This window comes from Rhipicephalus sanguineus, chromosome 5, assembly GCF_013339695.2.
Source record: "Rhipicephalus sanguineus isolate Rsan-2018 chromosome 5, BIME_Rsan_1.4, whole genome shotgun sequence".
Taxonomy (NCBI): domain Eukaryota; kingdom Metazoa; phylum Arthropoda; class Arachnida; order Ixodida; family Ixodidae; genus Rhipicephalus; species Rhipicephalus sanguineus.
This window is the reverse complement of record NC_051180.1, coordinates 83,804,595-83,816,060: the sequence shown is the minus strand read 5'-3', so window position 1 is coordinate 83,816,060 and position 11,466 is coordinate 83,804,595. Positions and strand designations below refer to the sequence as shown.

The following is an 11,466-nucleotide window of genomic DNA, read 5'->3' as shown; positions in this document are numbered from 1 at the left end:
GAATGGCAAGTGTCATTTTGTCTTTCGTGCAACTTTTGAGTTTTTGAAGCTTGCAAGCATTAGCCTTGTCAGAGATTGCAGTTCGACCCTCTTTTCATGTCAAGCTATTTTTGATGCACCGAACCTACCCAGCAAGGTAGGTCGTTGACTCCTGCTCTAGAACTTCCAGATCGAGCATGTCGTCAGGGGTGTGTACAGAACCTACCCCATCATGCTTGCGCTCACTACTGCACATTCCTGCAAGCATGAAACCGTCAGCATCAGCATAACTACTATTCTTGCTTGGTTGTAAAAACAAGGACAGAGTGGCGGTCTTCAATGAACTACGAAATTCTAACCCCCATATCGCTCGCCGTTTGAGGTTTTCCTTTCCATGAGGAACAGAAAAAAGCTTGTCACCCTTGGTAATGCTGTTCGAGCAGCGAACAGCTCAACAAGTTGGTATCTGGCTGCAGCCGATGACGTCTTGCAAACTGTAAAAAGCTATCAGAAGCCTGCGCTCACGTACCGCACGCACGTGCGGGCGTGTTTCTATGCCCAATAATGGCGTCGTTTTCCGGCGACAGCGAAAGAGGCGTAGGGGTCATCGGGAATAACAGGCCACGCGTCGGGCCTGGTCCAATAGGGCAGCACAAAAGGGCGAAGAAGCGAGGAGGAACGCAGAGGGTGGGGAGGAAATTCTCCCTTTCCTTTTTGTACAATGGTTTGCGCTACCTTTGAAAAGTACAGGGAACTTATGGATGGATGGATGGATGCTATGAGCGTACCCTTTATAACGGGGCAGTGACATGTCTGCCACCAGGCTCGAAGAAAAAAAAAAGAAAGAAAAAGGAAGAAAAATGACAACATGAAGGTGGTTAATCACAGTTTCAGTCACTCCTGTGAAAGCAGAACCTTGAGCATAATTCGAGGAGGGCTATCGGCATCTCTATCGCTTCACAGCGTTGCTGAAGGGCGTCTACGTACAGTTTGGGGGCTTTTCAGATCGAAAAATACTGCTTATAAAATAACCATACGCGTTTGTGATCAACCGCTGCAGCTTAAAACACTATGACGGGTGAGCTTTCTGTTGCGCCGTAAAAAAACTTGGTCGAGAAAAATCGGTTGTTGGTCCCTTTAAGGCTTCCTTTCCAATTCGAAAACTTTTTTTCTATAACTGCGTGCTATTGAAAAATATCGCCGCAACTAATATGCGGAAGCGAAAGTTTGAAGCCTGTCAATACAAGAAACACTTCCTTGTTCTGTTTATGAGTTCCGAGAAATCCCGGGGCGAGTGGAAAGTGTCAAGGCTGTTCGCGTGGGGGAGCGAGGAAAGTGTGATGACAGGGCAAGCTGTTCTCTCATTTATATTTTTCGGCGTATGCGAAAGGAGGCGCGCCTATGTGCGGCGGAAGTAATACCGAACTCAGAGGATTCGGCGGCCTATGAGAAGCACTTAGCGGAAATTGATCGCGCTCCTTCTTCATCGCTGGGCTCCCGCTGCTTCCACAAAATTCACGATACCACAAAATTAGCGACAAATCCGAGTTCAACCCTTTTTCTGGTAGCGAGAAGAGGTTTCAAATTGAAACGGTCGTGATAGACACTTTTTTCTCAGTGTACTTCCGGGGAGCTTAGAGAAGTATTATGCATTCGTTGTCGCCACACTAACATTTTTCTTGCGCTACTTCATACATCAGTACTTAACGAGTAAATTCGCGATTATCGATTAGTTGGCGGGCACGATATGTTCACCATATCAAGGCAGCAACGCATTAAGGGGAAAATTACTTGACCCTTCGTGTACAGAATTCTTTTAACGGGTAGAAAATTTTTTTTCTTGTTGGTTTTGCTTTACTACCACCTCAAGAGTACGGAAATTATGTATTCTGAGCACCCTATTGGTATATAAGAATAATGGTACCATGCCCTATACAGGGTGCTTTTTTTAGACAATACACATTTTTGATAAAAATCCTATGACAGTAAGGCTCCTACCGTTTTCGCACACGAACTCCACGTCGAGGCGGAAACACTTTTTCGCAGTTCAAAAGACACTGTTGCTACTCATGAACGAAAACTCGTTAATTAACTATTTAATTATTGCCTTGACGGCAGATGTTTATGTTACAAAGTTGTAGTGCGTGCCAATTTATGGCACGCATGTGTTTTTTTTTTTTTGGAAATCCCAAAAGTTGCACGTAGTTATAGACGTTCATCGAAACTGATCGCACAAGGCGCGCACAAAGCGCGACCGTTCTGCTACTTCATACCGGAACTAATCATCCCATGGGTGTGACGAAATTTGAATGAAGGCACGCCGCGGCCGTATGTTTTCGTGAAAACCTGCAAGTAATCTCACTTGTGGCAGCGCATCGCCTTAGCGTTTGGTGCTTATCTGTTTCTTTCGAGCTGTGCGCAAGGAAACCGCAATATCAGCCTTAGCATAAAACTCAGGGGCGGCCACTGCGGTGCTTCTTCTTGCAGACTGGCGAAATAGTTTTACAGCGAAAGCTGTTATGAAATCATTTCACCGGCCGTTTTTGGCGCCGTAGTTGTCCGCCGCCGCCGCCGCCGCCGCCGGTGTCCGTAACCAGTATCGCTCGAAATAAGAAAAAAAACGAAATAAGAAAAAAATTCCAGGATGGAACGAGGTTCGAACCTGGGCCCTTTGCGTGGGAGCCCAGTATTCAACCTCTGAGCCATGCCGGTGCTTGAAACTGCTTTGCAAAAAGGTCCTATACAGGCTTCATGTCGGGAAGGAACCACATTAGCATATGCAATATAGCGTGGTAGAAGAGTAAAATAAGCACCAAGCGTCGCACAACGCGAATTCTGTAACGAGGCGTCACACAATGCGAATTGCGCAATGAGTAGGTTGTTCAATGCTTCAAACCCATTAGAAAGGGCTCTGCCATAATTCTTCATCTTCATCAGGCACAGCATCAACAAAGGGCGCATAATGCCTTACATGCATTTAGCAGGTACCAACGCTCTCCGCAGAATGACGAAAAATGGCACAGTGCCTGCTGCCCTACTTCTCAAAAATTACAATGATTTATAGCGTAGTGGGTTCCTCGCAAGTGCACTTGTATTGGTTGCCAAGGAAGCCCATAAGCGCATGGTCTATTTCCTCGGGGTCTCAGTAATGTTCCTCACCCCCCCCCTCCCCCTCCGTCTCTCTTCCACGTCCACGTATGTTATACAGCATGACGGGAGAGGGAAATAGCGACCGGGCGTCACCTAATGCAAATTACATAACTGCTGGGCCGTTTAAAGATTCCAACCCATTACAAAGGGCTGAGCCATAATTCTTCATCGTCATCAGTCGTCGCGTCAACAAAGTGCACATAATGCCTTACAGACGTAATAATAATAATAATATCTGGCGTTTAACGTCCCAAAACCACGATATGATTATGAGAGACGCCGTAGTGGAGGACTCCGGAAATTTCGACCACCTGGGGTTCTTTAACGTGCACCTAAATCTAAGTACACGGGCCTCAAACATTTTCGCCTCCAGCCTTGGCCGTGACGCCTTTCGCCGTGACGTGTAGCTGGTGCCTCGCTCTCCGCAGAATGACGAATAATGGCTTAGTAGGTGCTTCCGAACTTCTTAAAAATTGTGATTTATGGCGTAGTGGGTACCTTTCTAGTGTACTTGTATTGTAGCCCCAAGAGAGCTTAACGGGCTCTAGAAACGCCGCTCTTCCAGCTTTCGCTGTGACTGTGCTGCGGTTTCAGCGCAGGCCTGGCGTTTTTTTCTCACCTATTTATAGTTTAAGAAAGAAACAGATAGGCATCACTCATCGCACGCAAACATTAAGCTGTCTACTAACGTATTTCAGAATGCTTGCCGGTTTCTCTTACAATATTCTCCTTTGGCGCTCCTTTATTCAAATTTCATCACTTCCCTGTGACGTGTCATTCCGGTGTTCCGCCGCGCTTTGTGCGCGCCGGGCGCGATCAGTTTCGTTTTAGCCCTTGAAATGCGATTGTGAATATTTCGAACTACGTGCAACTTTTGTGATTTCTAAAAAAAAATAGGTATGCCATAAACTGGCACGCACTGCAACTTTGATATATAAACACCTGCCCTCGAGTCAATAATTCAAAAGTTAATTAACAAGCTTTTGTTAATTCGTCGTGTCAACATCGTTGTAGTCCAACATGAAACGTCAAACATGAAAGAGAGCACGATGAAAACAAGCAAACAAACTGCTATTCACGTTGTTGTACAGACATTTCGCCCTGCTCACTGAACCTGGTTTGCGATGTGCACAGGCCTCAAAGGCATCTACGAAACAAAATAAAGATATTTAATCTCTCGAACTCTTGCTTTCGGGAATCTTGTACGCAAAGCATACAAAGCTGGTAGCTGGTAGTTCTGCGCGGTCGAAAACACTCAGCTGCCACAAAGTAGCCAAAAGTATCTGTAAGCGACCTTACAAACGCTGCGCACAGCGCTGTGCATCTTCGCTTGCATAAGAGATTAACAGCTCAAAAAAATATAAGTGAAGGCCGAGCGAGGGGACACAGACAAGCGCTGTCACACTAAGATTTAATTTAGAAAACACATATATAAGTAAAGGGACACAGGCAGATAGATCAGCGCTACTGCGCAACTGCTCAGAAAACAACAATCGCGATACAAAATAGAGCCACTATCCCGGATATATCGATGAAGAGAACAGATAATCAAGTTACTTTGCAGAAAGGTTAATGTAAGGTATGCTTACACAGGCACCACCTAGGTGAACCATCTAGTCCCCTCACTTCGTCCTTCGTTTATATGTTTTCGCGCTGTTAACGTCTTGGGCAATGGTGTACCAGCTAGCCCAAACCTTCACGTTAATATGCCTTCGTTTACTGTATACATCAAAGTCAGCCTCTCTTTCGGGCACTCATTCCAACTGCGTAATAACTAAAAGGTTATTCACTTACATCGTTGTCTTTGCACGCATCTTTCAAGTGTACGAGGTGCAAAAATCGCTCACCCCGTTTCTGGTCCCTTCAGGGCTCTCCTTCTTCCAGATGCTGTCTCAGCTGTACGACCTCAATCGGTGCCGAACGCCGCAGGGTACATACGGAACCTGCGGAGACATCACGCGCTGTATCTACCTGCTTCTAGACTTTTCGAGGCTCCGACAGTCCATCTGCTTCCAGAACTTGGTCTTTCCCGGAGTGTGCTGTCCAGGAAGGGTCTGTATGCTTCTAGTTGTTCGCGCAACCTCTACAGCGAGTAGAAAAGCAGCGCTAAAAAGACAGGACGGATAAAGGACGCAAGCCACGGCGCTGGTTTGTGTCCTTTCAGCGCCGTCGTTTGTGTCCTTTCTTCGTCCTGTCTTTTTAGCGCTCTTTTTCTACTCGTAATCATGAGCCACCCAGCCCACATGTGAACCCTCTATATAACGCATTCTGTTTCCATCCGTTGGCTCCCACCTATGCTTCAGATTTAGTTGCTGTTTCATTCCGTTTTCCCCCTTTCCTCAGCGCAGGGTAGCCAGCCGGTCTGAGAACTGGCTAACCTCCCTGTCCTACCGCTTGTTTCTTCCTTCCTCTGCACATAATATACTTTTGCCGCTGAGTTATCTCGTAAAATGTGCTTATAGATCGGCATTCGACAGGGAGTGTCAGTGAAGCCGACATTTCGGCAAGAGTCGTTGGCCTGACGAAGATAAGTACACTCGTCGAAATGTTGGCTCCATCGACATTCCATGTTCAATGAATCGTGATTACATCAAGCCCCCCACCTTCTCTGAACTTGCTTATAGCTTACAGTTTTGTGTATAGTTTGGCAGTAGCGTTTTCAAACACAATGCTGACGTTCAGAAAATGAAACCGGCATATAGAGTCACAAAGTAACGTAATCCATATGCAGTTAGACATATACAATAGCATATAGACATCACATATAGGAAAGAACAGGCACCAGCATATCATATACATGCCTACGGAGTTCTAAAGAGCTGCAGTTGCATGTAAACTTCCTATGTGGATCGATATTTCGAGGCGCATATACGAGAGAGATACACCGATGAGCGCATACTCATCATATTTTGTAAGGCTGTTTTAATAGTAACTATTTTCTGTCTCATCAAATATGAAATATCAGAAGAAGCAAACGTCTCTCGAATAACGAGTGGGGATACTGCACATCTTCTTATGGTTAAACTAACCCAACATAAATTATTACGTTTAAGTACTTCGATAATAGACGCATCCACGCTATGCCATTAGCAATTGGACTTGGAGCACAAGTTATCTGCTCCATGGGTTCGTTCACAAACTGCGCCGCGTCCATAAAAAACAACTGACGCTCTCCTACACCATAATCAGTGGCAAGACTCAGCCTGCCTGTGCGTTATTTTATTCCATTGTCAGCTGCAGTAAGTTTTGGGATTCGTTGTGTTCGAACGGAAAAGAATATTTCGAATAGTGATGGGCGTACCAAGAGCAAATCTAATAGCAAGGAATATTCGACTCGTATTCGAATATTCCAGTACTGACACACCCTAACACACCCCTAACAAATTGTGTAAGCGTACTTTGTCACACACAATACCATGGAATACTGAGCATGATAGCAACTACTTAATAATGCGCTCCGTACTACCAAGTATGGAGCGCGTTGTTGCAGAACACAAATACGTGAATACGAACACACACACACACACACACACACACACACACACACACACACACACACACACACACACACACACACACACACACACACACACACACACACACACACACACACACACACACACACACACACACACACATGCGTGAGCGCGCTGACGAGGAATCTTGTTTCTATCGAAGCGATTACAGTGAAACCTCGGTGATACGATCACAGCTCATACGAATTTCGTGGTGATACGAATTTTTCGTTGGTCCCGGCCAGGGCCCATTGGCCTGCAATGTAATGCAGTACGCTTGTTGCGAACCGATTTTCACCCACCGACGTTTGATAAGAATGTACGCTTTCGCCTAGGTACGAAGAAGTGCTGTCCGCACTGTCGCGGAAGGCGCACCAAGCACATGCGAGCGCGGGAACGCAAGCGTGGACATGCGCGCCGCACTGCCAAATCGTCAGAATCACGGTGTAAGAAAAACACTTTTCTTACAGTCGGAATAAACCTTCAGAGACGCGTCACGACCTCTGAGATTGTGTGCGCGAATCTTTGAGGCTCCTATGTGCCTCCATGTGCCTTCGCGTTTAGATTACAGAGGACATTAGCGCCATACTTTTTTTAACGTGTCGACGCGGGTTGCTGTCGTTGTACTCTGTTTACATGTGCCTTCCTCGTGCATCAGACATCTTATGAAAGATGGACGAGGACCGAAAGAAGGCGAGGACGGTCTTCGTGAAGGAGTCAGGCCTCACAACGTCAACATGCGCGAGCGTTGATGTCGTACTTGTGCGGGCACGGCATCAGCTCTCCAAAAAACATCCCCAACATCTCCGCGATAACAAAATCATAATACACGGCCGTGATTCTGTAATTTTGGGGCCTTGGTCCATCGCGTCAAAGCGTTCTTTTGTTACTTTCGCTGCAGTACTCCGGTGTTATGCAAAAAAGCGTATTAAAATTTGGAAGGGGCTACTGCTCTCGCGGGTCACAACACACCTTGTTCATTAATTAAATACACGGGTACGGGCCGTATATTTACGAGTGCTGGTATGATTGCCGACATCTAAAAACTTAACTGACAATCATTCCGGGTTCTTCCTGACGTTGCTGCGGCCCTGAAAAAGAATAAATGAAAATGTATGCCAGCTTCCTTTTGTCGCATGCTAATTTTCCATGCTTTCTGATGATACGAATTTCGGATGATACGAATATTTTTGGTGGTCCCGCGAGATTCGTATCACCGAGGTTTCACTGTATGTTCGCGAGATGGATAAGGACGGATCGTCGTCATCCTAGACCTCAAACTTTGAATATCATATTTGTTCAACCTCACTGTGTTTCATTTTGGTCGTGATTGCATCTTGTCCCGCGCAGCTAGTTCCGACCACCACGACCACGCCAGCGGCAAACACAGCGTTAACGGCAACTACGACCAGCGCTCCTCCGCTAGGCGGTGTCTCCACGCCGCAGACGCCGGCATCCCTAGAAGAGCCTTTCACGGAGTCCAACTTCATCGCGGTCTCCGTGGTCGAAGGTTCCAACAAGTCGTCGACGACCTCGATGTCGACCGCCTGGACCACGGCGTACCCGGTCGGGACGGCGACCACGCGTAGGCCGCGGCCGACTACCACTCGGAGGGCCCAGTCGAGACCACCTTCCTCGTTCACCGTCGCGCAGGTGGTGACGAGCCCCGTCATAGTTACGACTGTTACCAGCAGGCCCACAACAATGGTCTTCATCGACCACATTGCACAAGTGAGGGGTTTTTGTTCTTGCTGACAAATACGCAGTCATCTTTCTTTTCAACCATTTAATATGCTAAGGAGAGAAGCCGTTGCAGGTTTATTAATATAAATAAAGTCCTTACAATACCAAAAGGTCACCCTTACTGACAAAAGGGGCTCAATAAGCCAGATATGAGGCACAAATGAAAGATGTAGCGTGCAATTACCTCAAGTTCTTATGAGACCATGAGACCACTGCTCTAGTGTCACTGTTTTCTTTCACATTTACATACCAAATTCCTAGGCCCGAGGAAGTTTCAGCCTATCTGATCAATGCTGTTGTATTTTTCAGCTGCCTCTCCCCCAATATTAAGGACGAAACATAGTTCCAGTTTCGATAAACTTTCGTTTGTCCGTTCGTTTTATTCATTTGTTTAGTCAAGTCTTTCACTGGTTCCCTCATTCACTACAGTCAGCAGTGGTATTATCCGGTATCTTAAAGACAAGCAGCACACCGGTAAATAAGTGCACACAAGTGGCTGAACTCATTGAATGCACAACTTTTGTATGTATATTCGCGTTTACCACTGTGTTATCTGCTGTTAGGTACCCAGGCCACGCCCACCGAGGCCTCCACGGCCTCCACGGCCACCCAGACCTCCTTCTGCCCCTCCTCCTCCACCACAGCCGATGCCTTCGCCTGCGATGCCTCCGCCGTCCGTAGCCCAGTTGCCATCGGTGGGGCTGTCCGGACCCTCTCCGCTCTTGCCACCACCGGCGCCCACAAGGCGTGAGTATGCTGAGCACGTTAAAGCTTCTGAATCGCTAAATGCCCAAGCATCACGGGCATTGAATAAGTCACTTAAAAGCTGCACCAGATTTGCATAGATAAAAATATAATGATTGTGCCAGGCAGTTTGGTTTTGTAACGAATTTTTTTTCCCAATTTACGCGTGCGACATCATTGATCGTATTGTGTGAAAATGAACACTCCAACTAGGATGTTGGAGTTTACAGTTCTGCAGAATATTCGAAATGATAAGATTTTTCAAACTTACAGCTGCAGCCACATAAGGGGAAGCCGGCATAACTGACATCGCAAAATTAACTCTGGAGTTCTCAAATAATTAGTTATTTGTATAAACTGTTTTTGTGTTTCCCTTTAGTGCCCATTTAAGTCCTTGAGCTACAAATCTTGCACGACGAAAAACACTTTGCAGTAATAAATGAGGGCTTGCAGATATACAGTTGATGTATATTTATCCCTTTCAGGTTGTGGTCACGCCGGTCGGGACGGCAGAATTGTCGGAGGCCATGAAGCGTCGCCAGGACAATGGCCTTGGATGGTAAGCGTGAGTTAGCAACAAGGGGCACTCTCTGTAATCTGCACTTGAAAACTTTCACGGCGAACTCATTATTTTTCTTTCAAGAGACATCGACACTCGACGGCTGACGTGAAACTTCTCGAATTCACAGAATGCAGTGAAATCCTCCACGTTGTCTCACATTTACTGGTAGGACAGAATTATTCGTTGGGCTCATGTCTCAGGAAGTAATGAGAATGCGACGAGGGTATTCGCTAAAAATACAAACGGGCGACAACGCAGCGCTTATCTTTGTGATTTATTTCTATATACGAGTTTCTAAAACCGACACTAAAGGGAAATATTAAGTTGAGATAGATTCAAAGATTAGGCCTGTGTAACAAGCACTTCTTCTTTCCTGGCCAGAACAGAGCACTTAAAGCGAGAAAACGACGAAACCGAGAAATTTGACTGGCGTCCTCTGTCATGCTCTGTGGCTATGTCATTGAAATGACGTCAGATCCTCTATTTTGATTACTGGATTACTGCTACGGCTTACAGGTAAAAAGTGAATTGTACAAGTTTTCAAAATAAACAAACGTGCAGTAGTGCAGAGTTGTTGCTACATGTTACGGGTGCGGAGCTCTTGGGCGCCCGCTGATTTACAGAAATCGGCAGCCGAGACGGTGACGTCAACTTCTCCATTCGGTACCGGCGATTAAAATCACGAAGGAAAGACAAAGTTCTTTCCTTCCTACGTGATTAAAAGTGAGCAGCGGCACCAGGGACTTACGTTGGCTGTAGTCTCTGACGCAATAAAAATCGCTTATTGACGCGCATGAAGCGGTGACAAACTCCAACGCAGGGAAAAGAATCAATCTAACCAAATTTAATATTTTACTTTAGTGTCCCTCTAACTTGCGATGTGATCAAATCTAGCAGTACCCCCTTGCTGTTCGTGCTGTGACGAACACGGCGAATTGTGTCACTATACCGCGCTGTGTGGCCTTGAGCTGACTCTGTGGTCGCAACCACTGGCGTATCTAGGGGTGTTGGGTGATTAACCCCCCCCGAAATAGATCAATTTTCATGGGTATATACACAGACACGCATACAAATGCACGCACGAACATGCATAAAACATGGTGGAACCACCCCACCCCCCCTCCGAAGAAAATTTCTGGCTACGCTACTGGTCGGTATTCGCCACGGTCATTCAATGCCTATAGGACGTTTTGCTGCGAAGAACGTCAGCAGTTTTGATCGCCAACCGTCTGTGCATCTTCATTTTAAGATGAAGCAAGTAATAATAATTAAACCTAAGGCGCATTCGACAAACTGCTCCCATTTCATACTTTTTTTTTCTTTTCGCCTTCTCTTTCTTACGCGAGAATAAGAACTGGAGACGTGGTCGTTTGCAGGCTGCCATATTTCTCGAAGGTCGACGCGGACGAGAATTCTGGTGCGGCGGGGCACTCATCAACGAGCGCTACGTTCTCACAGCCGCTCACTGCCTTTCCCATCCATCGGGTTTCAGGTAAAGTTGTTCTTCACTCATTTTATGCATATATTATTTCTTACGTAATTCAAACAAAAAAATTGGTGCAGTCAACTACACAGCTTTTGAAGCAAGCCTCACCCTCCAGGTGCCGATATAATCCCCTCTGGGTTGTGGTAGATATGCGTTACACCCAAAAATGTACTGCCGAATCAGCGACGTCAGCGTGCGTCAGCCTTGGTACTCCCTTGCATACGCGTTGCCACAGGAGGGGGGTGAGGCAGGGGGGGGGCGCCCCCCCTAATCACGTAGGAGGGGGG

At 46.5% G+C, this 11,466-nt stretch overlaps 1 protein-coding gene across 1 annotated transcript in view; it reads left to right on the top strand.

The window, feature by feature from the left end:
• The first annotated feature begins 4,979 nt into the window (after positions 1 to 4,979).
• Positions 4,980 to 11,466, top strand: part of LOC119393910 (proclotting enzyme) — a 33,493-nt gene continuing 27,006 nt past the window's right edge. Inside the window, exons 1-5 of the mRNA XM_037661104.2 lie at positions 4,980 to 5,181; positions 7,995 to 8,375; positions 8,951 to 9,134; positions 9,617 to 9,690; positions 11,070 to 11,185. Coding sequence (XP_037517032.1) covers positions 5,014 to 5,181; positions 7,995 to 8,375; positions 8,951 to 9,134; positions 9,617 to 9,690; positions 11,070 to 11,185 — 923 coding nt within the window. The 5' untranslated portion in view covers positions 4,980 to 5,013. The remainder of the gene's footprint in view (positions 5,182 to 7,994; positions 8,376 to 8,950; positions 9,135 to 9,616; positions 9,691 to 11,069; positions 11,186 to 11,466) is intronic.